The 14,097-nt window shown below is 47.4% G+C and overlaps 1 protein-coding gene across 4 annotated transcripts in view; it reads left to right on the top strand.

The window, feature by feature from the left end:
- EPHB2 (EPH receptor B2) overlaps positions 1-13,777 on the top strand; it is a 150,436-nt gene extending 136,659 nt beyond the window's left edge. For all 4 annotated transcript variants that reach the window (XM_068915806.1, XM_068915807.1, XM_068915808.1 and 1 more), the window contains exons 11-16: positions 348-595; positions 1,668-1,883; positions 4,868-5,017; positions 9,017-9,210; positions 9,884-10,039; positions 12,739-13,777. In XM_068915806.1, the coding sequence (XP_068771907.1) occupies positions 348-595; positions 1,668-1,883; positions 4,868-5,017; positions 9,017-9,210; positions 9,884-10,039; positions 12,739-12,847 (1,073 nt within the window). In that variant the 3' untranslated portion in view covers positions 12,848-13,777. The remainder of the gene's footprint in view (positions 1-347; positions 596-1,667; positions 1,884-4,867; positions 5,018-9,016; positions 9,211-9,883; positions 10,040-12,738) is intronic.
- Positions 13,778-14,097: the final 320 nt, after the last annotated feature.

The raw sequence follows: 14,097 nt of genomic DNA, 5'->3' as shown, positions 1-14,097 counted from the left end.
GACTAGAGAATGAATTTACCGATAAAAGAGTTTCAGTAAGGTCTTATACTTGTCCCCAGCCTGCCTCCAGTAGCAGGAACAAGGTGGTTTTTGAAGCACGTCTAGTGCTGGAGACAAGGAGTTCTCCCATGTGCCAAGACGGAGTGGTGTGCAGTGCTCCTCACCAAGAGGATGCATTCACCTAAAGGGAGGCTTTTGGTGTAGAACAGAAGGGGAAGCACAAAACAGGTAGCACATGAACGGCTCAGGAGTGGACATGACTGGAACCTTGTAGAAGGGTCCCTCAGTGAGGAAGGCAGAGATCTGGGAGGTCAACATGCCATACCTGTTTCTGTCTCTGTTAACAGGGGAGTTTGGTGAGGTGTGCAGTGGGCATCTTAAGCTTCCTGGCAAGAGAGAGATCTTTGTGGCCATCAAGACCCTGAAGTCTGGTTACACGGAGAAGCAGAGACGAGACTTTCTAAGTGAAGCAAGCATTATGGGGCAATTCGACCACCCCAACGTCATCCACCTGGAGGGAGTGGTGACCAAGAGTTCTCCAGTCATGATTATCACTGAATTCATGGAGAATGGCTCATTGGACTCCTTCCTACGGGTATGAGATGCTAAGAGCAGACTGCCCCAGAGATATGCTGGGCCAGAGGAGGATTTGGAAGGGGAGGGTCCCTGTGGAGTGACTCTGTGCCAGTATAACACTGTTCTCAGTGCATATGAGGGCTGTGTCTCAGGCATATAGGTGGCACCTAGGTTGTCATCTGTCATGTCATCTGTCATATTAGTTAATTGGCAATCCGTTTCAGAGAGCTTTCACAGAAATGCACATAAAAAGGGCACATGGAGTATATTGGAGCCTAGTAGATCCTCCCAACTCCATCACCATCTATGTGATGCGCTTCCCGGGCAGTCTGATCTTTCAATGCATCTTACGCAGTAGCACCCTGAGTAAATGGCTGAACAGCCCATTTAGGAGTGAGGGGTGTGCATCCCACACCAATGCATATCCAAGGGCCCGGGTACTTGTCAGCAGGCCACAAAGCAGAGTTACTCTTGATTATTAATAAACGTGTATATTGTTGCCACTACAGCTTGTGCTTGTGTGAATGCAGGCAGATCAGGTGGTGGGGTACCATATAACATAATCCAGCACAGTGGCAGATGTGCACATGCACACATTCAGCTGTACTCTTAGGCTGTGCGTGCATATGTACCTGCTCACAGATACATTTACAAACTCTGCTTCTGTGAACCTGAAGGGACGTTCTGCTATTAACTTTATCACAGCAGAACTTCACCTCCAGCTACTCTGTCTGAATATTTATGGGTCTCAGTCTGATATGAATAGTTCATTGTGTTGAAGGGAGATAACCTGCTTAATAGCAATAGATTCCCTCCTGAATCCTCTCATGCAAGGTGTGGCAGAGCTGTCGCCTTTGGGTGACAGCACCCATTGGTAGTGATGTCCATAAGGGATGCGAGGGTAACTTCCAGCCCCTGTGAGCTCTCTACTCTCCACCATCGTGCTTTGAGAGGGAACTTACAGTTCTTGTGGCATGACTATGTCTCGACATGCTATATAGACAGAGGCTACGTGCTGTTTCTCTGACCTCATGCCATGGCAGGCTGTGGATATGCTCCTCTCACGTAGACTCCTCCTCTCTTCCCCTAAGCAAAATGACGGGCAATTCACTGTGATCCAGCTGGTGGGCATGTTGCGGGGCATCGCGGCAGGCATGAAGTACCTGGCCGATATGAACTATGTGCACCGGGACCTGGCCGCCCGCAACATCCTGGTGAACAGCAACCTGGTCTGCAAAGTGTCTGACTTCGGCCTCTCCCGTTTTCTGGAGGATGACACCTCTGATCCCACCTACACCAGTGCACTGGTAAAACTGCTCTTCCAAAGGGGGAGGAATGGGTGTTGAAGCAAAGAGTTGGGGGGGAGTGGAGAGGGGCAGGTTCCTGATTGACAGGTCAGGAACACTTTTGTCAGGATGCCAAGAATGGAGAGAAGGTGTCAGATGGGGAAAGACTGATGAAATGAACCAAGAAAGTTTTTCTTTTGCAAGGTCCTGCCCAGCTGTCATTTCAATAGCTGTTGATGGGGAATGGCCCTATAGTCATTCCTATGAATAAGTAAGTGAGCCATTCTCCAAGCCATGTTTGCACACATGTACATATCCCTGATAAAGCCCTTAGCTGGGGATGATGTGTTGTATCCATCCAGTGTGGCCCAATTTGGGATCCTCCAAGATGCCAGCCTGACAGATTTGTCACCAGGGCAGCAAGGGTTGGTTTTGTCCTGTCACTATCCAACTGTGCTGTCCGGCTGTCCAGGAAGCAGTGATCCTTTTTCATGTCTTATCACGGACTCGGCCCTGGAAACGATAGACTGAAATGTGAATCCATGCTTGGCAAAGCCCTACAGTACGAGATACTTTCTGAATTAAACAGGGAAAGAAAGTTTCTCAGAAATGGCCTGTAACACCCACCCAGGGATGCTGCAATATCAGTGATGTAAGCACCACTGAGGACTCATTGCCTGTCTCAACTGCATGACGTGCACCAGGGCTAAAGGCTAACATGAAGACTGTTATTGTTCAGTAAGACTGCAGCCAGTAGTTTTCATAGACGTCGTTGTTTATAAGGACGGACAGCATCACTGCTATCATCCAGTACAATGCCTATGATAGGATTTTTGGAAATGAGCTGTGATAAAGCTGGGGCGTGACCTGTAAGAAACTATTTCCCGAATTTTTTGAAGCTGCCAGTGATAGGTACCGTAGCTTTTAATAACTTGTAACGGTCGTTGATTACCCAACACCTGAAAACGTGGACTTCTGTTCTCTTCTGAACTTGTGGAGCTTCACATATCAACCATTGGCTTTTATAATAATACAGTCATCCTACAGGTTTTAGCAACATTAGCAAAATTTACTCCTGTAAGTATTTGCACACCATGATCCTTACGCCTATTAACTTTCTCTTTGTTAAGCTAAACACACAGGAGCTTCTGGTGATTGCTACTGTTTTTTATTCCTATTATTTTACTTGTAGGTAGGTACAATAGGAGGTGGGAGGCATCGCTCATCTTACTGAAATGAGCTCCCATGAGGCATCTCCAAATTCCTACATTCTATAATTCACATTTTAAGACTTATTTTTTAGCCAATTTTTAAATCCACTGCTTGTCAGGCTCTCTGTAAAGAACATGCCTGTCTGTGAAGACAGAAATGAAGTGAACATCGCCTTTTGTATGGAATGCTTGGTCTTTACCACTGCTGGAAAACAAGTTATTTTATCTGAGGTTTGTGGCTGTGAGAAGTTTAAGGAATATTATGTTTTTTTCATTATTTTAGCATGTATAATGTCTGAGTCCTATTAAGTCCTAGAAGACCCCTAATAAGATATGATAGCTATCCAGTGACAAAATATAATCTTGATCTTCTCACAGCCACAAACCTCAGATAAAATTGCTTATTTTCCAGCACAGGGGAGGATTTTCCCCTGAGAATGTTCCTTGAGTTGGGAATGGACGAAGTCCAAAGACGCTCGTGGGAAATGAGGAGGCTGCAAGGGCTTAAACAGAACACTGCAAAGCCTGTGGCCACATGCTGTGTGTGTCAGTGTTGTGCACTGATGTGCATAACTCCTCTAGGAGGAGAGAATAGTCTTTCTGATTTCTGCAGGGCTGCTGTTGCCCAGCAGGATCACTGACAGCCCAGTGTTTACCCAGTCCATCCCATCTCTCAAATAGTAACCAAGCATGCCATACTGAAGATATTCGCTCCATCTCTGTCTCCAGAAACAGGCGGGATCTGAGACTGTGGGATTATGTATATATCAGCAAAAAGACCAGCACATGAGGACTTCAGCTCAGGAGGATGGTATATCGTTGACTTTTAAGAGCCCGCAGATTTAGAACAATTGAAGAGGATGGAGTTTTAATTCCTTTTGTTCTGGTCTTGAAATAGCTAGGTAGCAACAAAAGGATGGAGGGAGATTTAAAGGGAATCAATTTGGATTTTTCTAAATTCTTAGCCATTCATTTTTCCACAAAAGGCTCTACAAATGCAATGGGCATCTTGGCATTCCGAAGATTGCTATAGCAGTAGGAAGTCAGTACTGACAAATGAAACTGTTCATAGGCCCCTTCTGATTTTTCTCTGCAAAACTGAAGGGGAAAGTGAATTGTGCCCAGTAGCCTAGCAGTTCCAAACAGCAGCCCTTGGCTGGTTTTTGCAAAGAAAGACAGTTCTGTGTGGTCTTGTAGGGTGCACGTTACACTGAGACAGTTCTGCTGAGGGAATTGTGGGATACCTGCAATTACACTCTAAATAAATTTATGGCCCCATGACCTATAAGAGCAGGTGGAGGGAGCTGGGCTTGTGTAATATGATGAAGAGTAGGCTGAGGGGCCTGTATTAGTGACCTGCAGTAATTGCAGGACAGTTATGAAGAAGACAGAACCAAACTCTTCACAGTGGTGCCAGATGATATAATAAAGGAGAGTGGCCAAAACTAGCTTGGGAGGTTCATGCTGAATATTAGGAAAAGCTTCCTCCCCAAGAAGGTAGTGCCCAAGTACAGCCCTGGGACAGAGCACCAGACAAATGGGAGATTCTCCATCCTGGAAAGCTTCCAAGATTTGGCTATACAAAGCCATGGCTGTCCTGATCTGGTGTTAGGCATAGCCCTGCTGTGAGCAGGAGCTTGGACCAGAGACTTCAGAGGCCCCGTCCAATCGTGCTTCTAAGATTTTACCAGTATAATGGGTGCAGATATTCTGGACAACATTCTTTTTCAGTTTTTCTCACTCTTTCTTTCACCATCCTCTCTGTTTTGTTTTGTTTTGCTTTTTTTCCTGCAGGGTGGGAAGATCCCAATACGGTGGACAGCACCTGAGGCAATTCAATATCGAAAATTCACATCAGCCAGTGATGTGTGGAGCTACGGGATAGTCATGTGGGAGGTGATGTCATATGGCGAGCGGCCTTACTGGGATATGACCAATCAAGATGTAAGTCACTGAGAAACAAGGAGCAGAAACACTGAAATGGGGAGCAGACTGCGAGGCCAAAGCTCCCTGCCTGGTTACAGCTAGTCCCAGCCTGTGGCATGGCTGGAGCCTTCTCTTATTGTGGGAGATGAGCCCAAGATCAACCCTTTCGGATGCAATAATGGGGATAACTATTGCCTTTGTTCTGGTCCAATTGTGCTGCTGTGGCAGAGGTTAGGGACTGTACAAGACCCACAGTGCTAGGACAGGGTTGATGTGAGCAACTTCAACTGCAGTTGACTCCTCCAGGGAGGAAAGTCTCCTCCAGGGAGGAAAGGGAGCAGCTAGGAAAAGAAATGTTCCCACTGATCTGAGAGCAGTGGGGATCCAAAAAGTCTAATGGAAACGGTCACAGCAGCTTCTGTGAAAAATTTGAAGATCAGCAAGCCAACATCACCAGGTTTCTGTTCACCAGGCAGGGACAGCAAAAGTACCACAGGCTCTTCAGCACCATGTCTGCAACTCTTCTCATGCCCTGCTCCAAGCCTCCTATGCAAAACATTCATAACTCACCTACGCTGTCCAAGAGCTATGCCTGGCTACTGCAGCAGCAGGCAGGTGTCCATTCCTAGAGACCACAAGCTTTTGGTGAAACAGCGATCTGTCACGAGAGCTCCTTGCTCCCTGGGGCTCAGGGACTTTCCGTGAACCCTTCCCTCCGTGCAGGGGGAACCTGTGGCTGCAGTCCACACCTTCACCATAGAAATGTCGCTCTCTCTTCATTTCTCTTGGCTTCATAGCCTGCGTGGTCAAACACCAGCTATCCAGCTGTGCAGCATGTTAAGGCCTGCGCGTGTGTGTCCAGAAGCACCCGTTGGTGTGGGGGCTTCCAAAACTCCTGTAATATTGTCTCTCTGATGCGTTGCCCTTCTTCACAAGATCTAGACCTCATACACCATCAGCATATAAAACCAGTGTCCTGGGTAGACCCTCCAAGGTACAGAAGGCTTGAACTCCCCCTCTGCTGCAAGTGTTGGTCTTGCAAATCTGCATGTTAAAGCTTCAGGCTTCAGGCAGAGCTGCTTCTGGACAGTGTGCTGGGAGCCTTTCACCTGCAACCTCCATCTCCATCAGCCTATGGGCTCTTGAAAAAGTTCAGCCAAATCAGACCATTTTCAAATCAGTATATTTCCAACCGTGCTGTTTGAGGTTTCTCCAGAACATGGCAATTTCCTCCCCAGTGCCCAGTGGAGAATTTATTCAAGTGAGTCCCTAAGGCCTGAAACAAATAGATGCTACCTTAGCACCGCTAGCTGCTTATGGACACTTGCCCCAGTCCTTGCCCAGGCCCTGGCATACAACAAAAGTATTTTCATCAATTCCTGGAGCCACAGGGAAGTGAGTTAGGTGTGTGCCCTTCTCGCAAGGGCCAATTCCCTTCCCATTCATATTAGGGCTTCATTAGCACCTGCAGTCTCATGTATCTCCTTTAGCCAGGTGTCACTGCCCTTCTCCCTACCTCAGCATCCTTCTGTAAGTTTAGCCCTCTGCTGTCCTCATTCCTTTTCCCTTCACCCTCCCTCCTCTTCTGGACCTCTTCCCTTGCTGGTTTCTTCTGCTGCAGCCCTCCATGGTCTGGCAGCACCGATTCAGCCAGCAGGGATGGCGGAGCCTGTGCCCTTCTCATCAGCACAGCCTGCTGCGTGGCATCTGTTCCCCCGCCTCCACCAGCCTCTTCTCCCCCTTCTCCTGCCGCAGGACATTGCACCCCAGAAGCTGTCACCACTTAATTGCTACTGGTCCTTCCTGCGAATTAGCACGTGCCGGATATTCACTGCAGATTAGCCTCCTGACCCTAGGGTGTGAACGCCTGGGGAAGCTGGGGAGCGGAGAGGAGGCAGAGAGCGTAGCCTGTGCCCCCTCGCGGGATGTGCCTGCTGGCAGCAAGGCGGGTGGTTTATTGGGGAATTATTCGGTCAATGCCAGAGCCAAGAGTTTGATGCTTGTGTGATGACTCTTCCCAGCCCCACTCCCCCTGTGTGTCCTCTCCCCTCCTTTCTGTCTCGGATAGATCCGCCATCCAGAGAGCGAGCTGGGAGAGGGGACAGTTTGCATCTCTCAGGAGAGTCCCTGAACAGGAGCCAAGAGCTGCGCAAAGCACACTAGTGATTCCTCAGGTTAGGCCTTTACAGGCCCAGTGGGGGCACCTTCTTATTTGGCCAGGGCTGCCTCTCGGAGGAAGGGATGGGTGGGAGGGCTCCTTCCAGCTGGCATGTTTTGGCAGCAGCGGTGCAAGCCCCCAGCACCTTGCCCAAGCACATCAATACCTGGAGCACCCTCCTACTCCCACCTCCCTGGTGTCACAATCAGTCTTAAATCCTACCAGATACCTCACCTCACACCCTGGATTGCTTGTCCTGGATCTGCCACCCACCCTCACTTGGAGTGGCAGCTTTCTACTCCCACAGCACCTCCAGTGTCACCTCTCTGCCACCCCTTCCCTGCTGCTCTCCCAGTCCCAGCTGCTGTACCTCTCATTTTCTCTATGCAACCTTTCTGCTCAGCAGTGTACTCACCAAGAAGCTGCCCAGACACGGCTAATCCTTCCCCAGGATGGTGGTACAGCCCTGGGATAGCTCATCAGACAAGTGAGGGGATCTTCATCCTTGAGCGTATGCTGGACAAAGCCATGGCAATCCTAATCAAATGTAGAGGATAATCCTGCGAGTGGGAAGTTGAACAAGAGAAATCAAGGTCCCTTCCACCAGCCCCAGTGGGGTTTTGTCAGTCTCCTTTCCCCCTTTTTTAACATTTCCAGGAGGAGCTTCTCTTTTCAAAGTATGGTCCCTGAGTTCAGTCACTGCAACACTTATGTTTTTTGTTGCTACGCACAAGCCTGTTTCTAGTGTCCAAGGCTCCTTCTGCTCTCCTCTCAGAAGAGCACATGCCCTTGGGAAAAATCCTGTGCCTCCATCCTCCTTGATTACCCAGGAAAGGGTGGTGGACTGCAGGTGCAGAGCTGGTCATCAGGGAGATGAGATTCTTCTTGAAGAAGATCCACTAGTTCTGTGTATGTGCTATTTCCCTTGTACATGGCAAGGCTGAATATTTTCACGGCTCCTGTGGTGCGGCAAGGAAAGACCAAACAGGCAGCAGTCAAAACCTTCTTACACTGGCCTGCAAAGCTGCAGCTTGACTTAGGTGACGTGTGCTCCAACCCTTCTCTGCATGCTGTAGTAAAGTTCTCCTGCATGCAACTCTGCTGACCAAGGTCTCTGTCCTGCCTCCTGTGTGGATGAAGCAGTGCTCCGCTTTGCATGTACACAGGGCTGTGGAGAAATCCAGTGCTCACTGCTGACTCAGCACACCCAGCCCAGTCCCATGACATGATAGTGTTGCCTGGTAATGCTGGGATATTGGCAAGGGTGTGGGAGTAGAAAGGACTTTTGGGGGAAGGAAAACATAGGAACAACTCCCCTGCCTATAACTCACTTAAGAGCAGACTCTTGCCTCGATGGAGGTGTTCTCCTTCCAGTGAGTTGCTTTGGTGTGCTGTGTACCCTAGTGCAGACACAGTAGCAGTGCAGTCACGCAGCCAAGGCTGTGGACACTTTTGACTAGCCTTCTCATGCCTGGAGCTGCAGGTTCACGCATTCTTGGAAAGGTAACGCAGATGGCCTCTTTTGCCAGATTAGGACACTGATAGGCATGGCTTGTCACAAGTACTCGCTGTTGGCTGATCAAGGCTGGCTTCACTTCTGAGGACACCACGAAAGGCAGAGGGCTGAGATTTAGAGAGAGTGGACGGCAGGGCATTGCTACAACATTAGGTGGCTGAGATGGGCAATAGTACGTAGAGAAAGACCAGCTTTGTTGGCCTATGGTTGGCCACGCCAGTCACCCTCAGGAGCTGAGAAAAAAGAACATTGTGATTTAAATGGGTTCCTCTTTGGCCATCTCCTCCTTTCAAGGATAAAGGCACTGTTCCTATTGCACTGATCTCTTTTTCTTCTCTCATAGGTGATAAATGCGATTGAGCAGGACTATCGACTGCCACCCCCTATGGATTGTCCAAATGCCCTGCACCAGCTAATGCTTGACTGTTGGCAGAAGGACCGAAACCACAGACCCAAATTTGGGCAAATTGTCAACACCTTAGATAAAATGATCCGAAACCCCAATAGCCTGAAAGCCATGGCACCTCTCTCCTCTGGGTACGCATCTCTGTCTTCCTCTTGCCCTTTGGCTTCCACTTGTAGATTTGCTCTCCTGCATGGCCTATTGAACACCATCCTTGCATTTCTCTGGGCTAGCTATTGCAGAGGCTGCTGTAAAAGATGATAGTCACTCTGGTTCCTCTCCTTGGCCAGCATAGATCTGGGGGAACACAGAAGGCTCATTGAGCTGGACAGTGTCCTCTGCACAGTTAGAGGAGCATCATGGTTTCATGCACGTGACTGGATGGGTATGGTTGCTTTGGTAGCCCAGTCCATGCAGTGGAGGCAAAGAAGGCCATGTCAGGCAGTATGATCTTTCCTGAACTGGGGAGATGCAGCAACCTGTGGGAAGCACGGGCCCAACTCTGGTAATGCACTGGCTGCCCTCTGCATCCAAGATTTCAGAGCTGCACCCCATCATCTTCTCTTTGATTGTTCTGCCTCTCCTGGGTGAACTGATCCAGAAATAGACTTACCAGCATCCTTCTCCAGTGCTCTGCATAGTCCCTCCCTCAGCTATGCAGAGTGCTTTCTGGGTGGCACTGTCATAGTTCACTGCAGTGCAGGCAGTGAATCGTGCTCCTCCAGGTCCCCCCCAGCAGATGGAGGGTGCAGAAATATATGCACTTGTTGCTGCTTGTTCTACTCATTCTCCATTTTTGTGTTTCAGGATCAACCTCCCTCTACTTGACCGCACAATCCCAGATTATACCAGCTTCAACACTGTGGATGAATGGCTGGATGCCATCAAGATGAGCCAGTACAAGGAGAGCTTTGCCAGTGCTGGCTTCACCACCTTTGACATAGTATCTCAGATGACTGTAGAGTAAGTGCCTAGGCTTCTAGTCCCAAAGCAGTAGAAAAAGCCTCAGTAGTTTAACAACAATTGACTATCATTAAACTACTTTTATTTTTTATATTATTTGGTTTTACTTTTACAGAATGTTAGAATTGCTATCTTGTGGAACCACTTTTGATCTATCCAGTATCTGCAGAACTTCTCTGCTCTGTTCACTCTGTCTCATTTCCAGACTGTGTATCTGTGCAGAATTCATTTCTGCACTCTCAGATTGCATGCCCTGACTTTGAAAATGAAAGTCCTCACTAGGCTCTCCAAACGGCCCCCTACGGAACAAGGCAGAACAATGGCGATTTCAGGCAGCATCAGGCAGTTTTCCAGCAACTGGAGAACACTTTTGGACTCGGCAGTCCTCTTGGAGGTGTGACACTGCTGATAGAAACAAGCATGTTGCAAGCAAATTTCTGCCTAAGAAGGGCCTCTGAGGGCCAAGGTGGTTTCAAGTCTGTTCTGAATTGTCCTGTATCCACTAAAAACTTTCTTCAGTGGCAAAATTTTAGCAAGTCCTTCAGAGAAAGCAGGCAGCTGAAATCCATTTGTGGTGGAGTTTGAAATCTCTTGAGGCTAGCTGGGGCTTTCATGCCTGTGAAAGATTTTTGGTGGGTTGCAGTTAGCTTTAGAAACCCTGCCTGAGAAAGCACCAAGCATTAAAGCCATCTGCAAGTGCCACAATGTCTCTGTGCGCAGTAAAGCAGGAAGGTTTGTGCCTGGATTGGGTGCCTAATTTCACAGTTGAAAACTACCACTCAGTCAGAATCTATTAACACTACAGCCAAACCGATCTTTTCTGGCCTTTTTATTTTTATTTTCTGCCAGGAAATTCCCATGGCAGTTTTGAATGTTTCAGTGTAACCATGGTACCACCCCAGGGTGGTACCCTGGGGTATCTCACCTGGAGATGACTTTGCACACTGTAGGCCCTCTTCATGCTACAGGGAGAGGGCCCAAATAATCTGAGAGACAGAGAAGGAAAACTGGTTCCGAACTAGAACATCACACCCACACCGCAACCCAACCGTGCCCAATTTGGTGTGTGCTATTTGCAATACATCTAAAAGCACATTCTTCTACAGGCAGTCCGGATAATGAAGTCTGTTTTTTTCATGGACTTGCTCAGTGTGCCTTCAATGGTACTTCTCCCGATTCCTTATCATGTCTCTCACAATAGCTTCCAGGTCCTCTTTATTTGCCTTCACCACAACAAGAGTACCTTCAGCTCGTTCCCATGTCCCCACCAATTTTGACAAGCCTAGAGAGGCCAATCCAAGTCCTTTTTCCTTTGGAAATCATGCTAAAACCTTACCTGAGACCATCTTCTAATGCTTGCTGGGCTTTGCAGAAGGAGGCAATCATGTAAATGGAGTTGAATTGCCATGAGACACTATTTAAACAGGAGAGGCTGCTTCAATTCACCAGATCTGGCAGGTTTCAACACTGACCTACCAGGAAGGTTTCCTACCTTTTTTTCTGCAGACTGGGACAACTGGGACACCAAAGGATCTGTGTCTGGGGCAGAGAGCTTAGGAAGGACAGGGCCATACAGGGCCACAGTCTCATTCCATTTTACAGACGTTATTGAAAAGTGTGAGCTTTGTTCCTAATCAGAACAAAAAGCAAAAGTTAAAGTAGCAAATGCCTCCAAGGAAGAAATATCACTTCTCCTGGCTCAGCACATCTGGTCAGCAGCAGCGGAAGGGATGGAAAGCCTTTACAGCAAGACGAGGAGTCACTGTGAAGGACACCATCCCTAGTGCCAGAGTTGCATAATGCACTAGTAGGTTTCCAATTGCTTTGCTGAGCAAGAGTCTGAGTGGCAGCAAGGCTGTGGCTTGGATGTTCACTGGCAGAATGATCTCAGAGGGCAAGGGCTGAAGGCTGCTCTAGCTTGCAGTGGTCTCTAATCAGTTGCCACCAGTCAGAACGTGTAACTCTGGCACAGTCACCTGCACCGGTCACACTGCCGAGTCGCAGTCCTCCTTTCTCATACTCTTGGCCTGAGCTTCATTTTTCCCAGATGCCTAATATGCATCCAAAAAAGAACCAGTGCAAAAATTGTCACTAGCTTGCCATGATTTAGCAGAGAAGATAAGTAGCAAAAGGTTGTCACTTCAAGGTCTCATCAGAACAATGTAAGAGTAGCAAGAGCAGCCGCCATCTGCACAAAGGGAATGGCATTCACATTGATGAAAGTGTAGCACATCCTTTCCATGTCTCTCCAAGGGTAGAAAGAATGAGTTTCTAGTTCTTGTCTCACAAGAGTGCAAATGTGCAAAGGGAGAAACAAAATGATACAAGGACAGACAACCCAAGCCTTTCCGTTGAAGACAAATTCACTTGCAAGTAGTGGGCAGATCCTGGGGTGATTTATTTTATACTCTGTATTGAGGCTTCCAGTACCTTGAGGCTGCTGCATGTATGTAGTAAATGCAAAGATTAGGAGGATAAGCCAGTAACGGTTGAAGAGAAAGAATACAGGTTTCATCAGGTTTGCGTACATGCATTGCATTTGTGGAGTGCATTTGCAGTGCATTTGTATTATAAACACAGGCTAGGGACTCCAGCTCCCTACACATCACTCCCTGGGGGAATGCTCCAGACGCAGGCTAGCTCTAGTGTTAGAAAGTCTCTTTTGATGTTCATTTGGTGTTTGTTTTTTCCTCTCAAAGGGACATTCTGCGAGTTGGGGTCACTTTAGCAGGACATCAGAAGAAAATTCTGAACAGTATCCAGGTGATGAGAGCACAGATGAACCAAATCCAGTCTGTGGAGGTTTGAAAGCTACACGACCTCATACTCCTCTTCCTCAAGGCCCTGCTCCCCTTTGCCCCTGTATGTCCAAGCTCCAGTGCTTGAGTGTTCTGCATGGACCAGAGACAGGCAGCTGCTCTGAGGATCATGGCAACAGGAAGAATTGTCCTATCATCAATAATGAGAAGTCGCTAAGAGCTTCTAGAATTTAAGCAATGGAAAAAGGGAACAAAAAAGACAACTATTTTGAAAAAAAAAACTATGAAATATTTTTAAATAATAATAAAGCAATTGCATTCTTGAAAAGGGCTCCAAGATCAATGGGAGTCTCCAAAGGAAGAGAAAAGAGCAGCTTCATCTATTTCCTCTTGCACAAGGCTGCTGCAGCTGGGCCCAGACACCTCTGGAGCAATGAGACTTTTTCAAGAAGAAGAACACAAGGAAAAGTCGTGAGAAGCACTTCTCTCTCATGTGGAATGGTAATTCTGGGAATGTCCCACAGCCAGCTGTCCTTCCTGAAAGTCCCTGTCAGCAGATCAAAGGGAAGAGAGAGAGCTGAAGCTCTTTGGTGCTGTGGAACCAAGTGCATCTCAGAAATTGATGGACTTCTTCAAAAGCTGAAGATTTTTTTTTTTTTTAACAAATAAACTGAGACTAGAAGAGGCTGTTTCTGACAAATAAGAAGGAATCTGTAACACTCCGGGGGGGGGGGGGGTGGGGATGGGAAAAACCAATCCTTTTTACATCTCTTATTTTCTCTTGTCATGGAACAGTTTTGTGAGTGACAGTTTCCTAAGGGTCCGTCCATCCACCCTGCAGTGGCATCATTGTCTCATACATATCATATGCACAAGACTTTTAGTGATGTCCTCACTAGATGCCAATGACCTTTCCCAGAAGACTTCCCAAGTACAGTATGTAGTAGTTTTTGATTACAAATGCTGATGTGTACCTTTATTTTTTGGTTGTTGTTGTTTGGAGATTTGTCCTTTTACCTTGTTTTGTTAACACCAATTTGTGAGTTTGGGGTTGGAATTTTTTGGTTGGTTGGGGTTTTTTTTAATGAAAAAGAAATGACATTTCCAAGCATCATATCATTCAAGAACTTAAATCCTTTCCTTGTGGAAGGAGATACTGCAGCTTATTGACAATACGCCAGGAGAAAAATTTTTTATATGCACATTTCCTCCTGTTTGCTTGTTTATTATTTTGCAATTTGTCATGGCCTGACAGATGTTTCTATCTGTTGGGCTTCCAGTTGTTTGTCAAGATGAAAT

This window comes from Struthio camelus, chromosome 21 (genome assembly GCF_040807025.1).
Source record: "Struthio camelus isolate bStrCam1 chromosome 21, bStrCam1.hap1, whole genome shotgun sequence".
Taxonomy (NCBI): Eukaryota; Metazoa; Chordata; class Aves; order Struthioniformes; family Struthionidae; genus Struthio; species Struthio camelus.
Note: the sequence above shows the minus strand (reverse complement) of the source record. Positions and strands in the feature narration are given on the sequence as shown.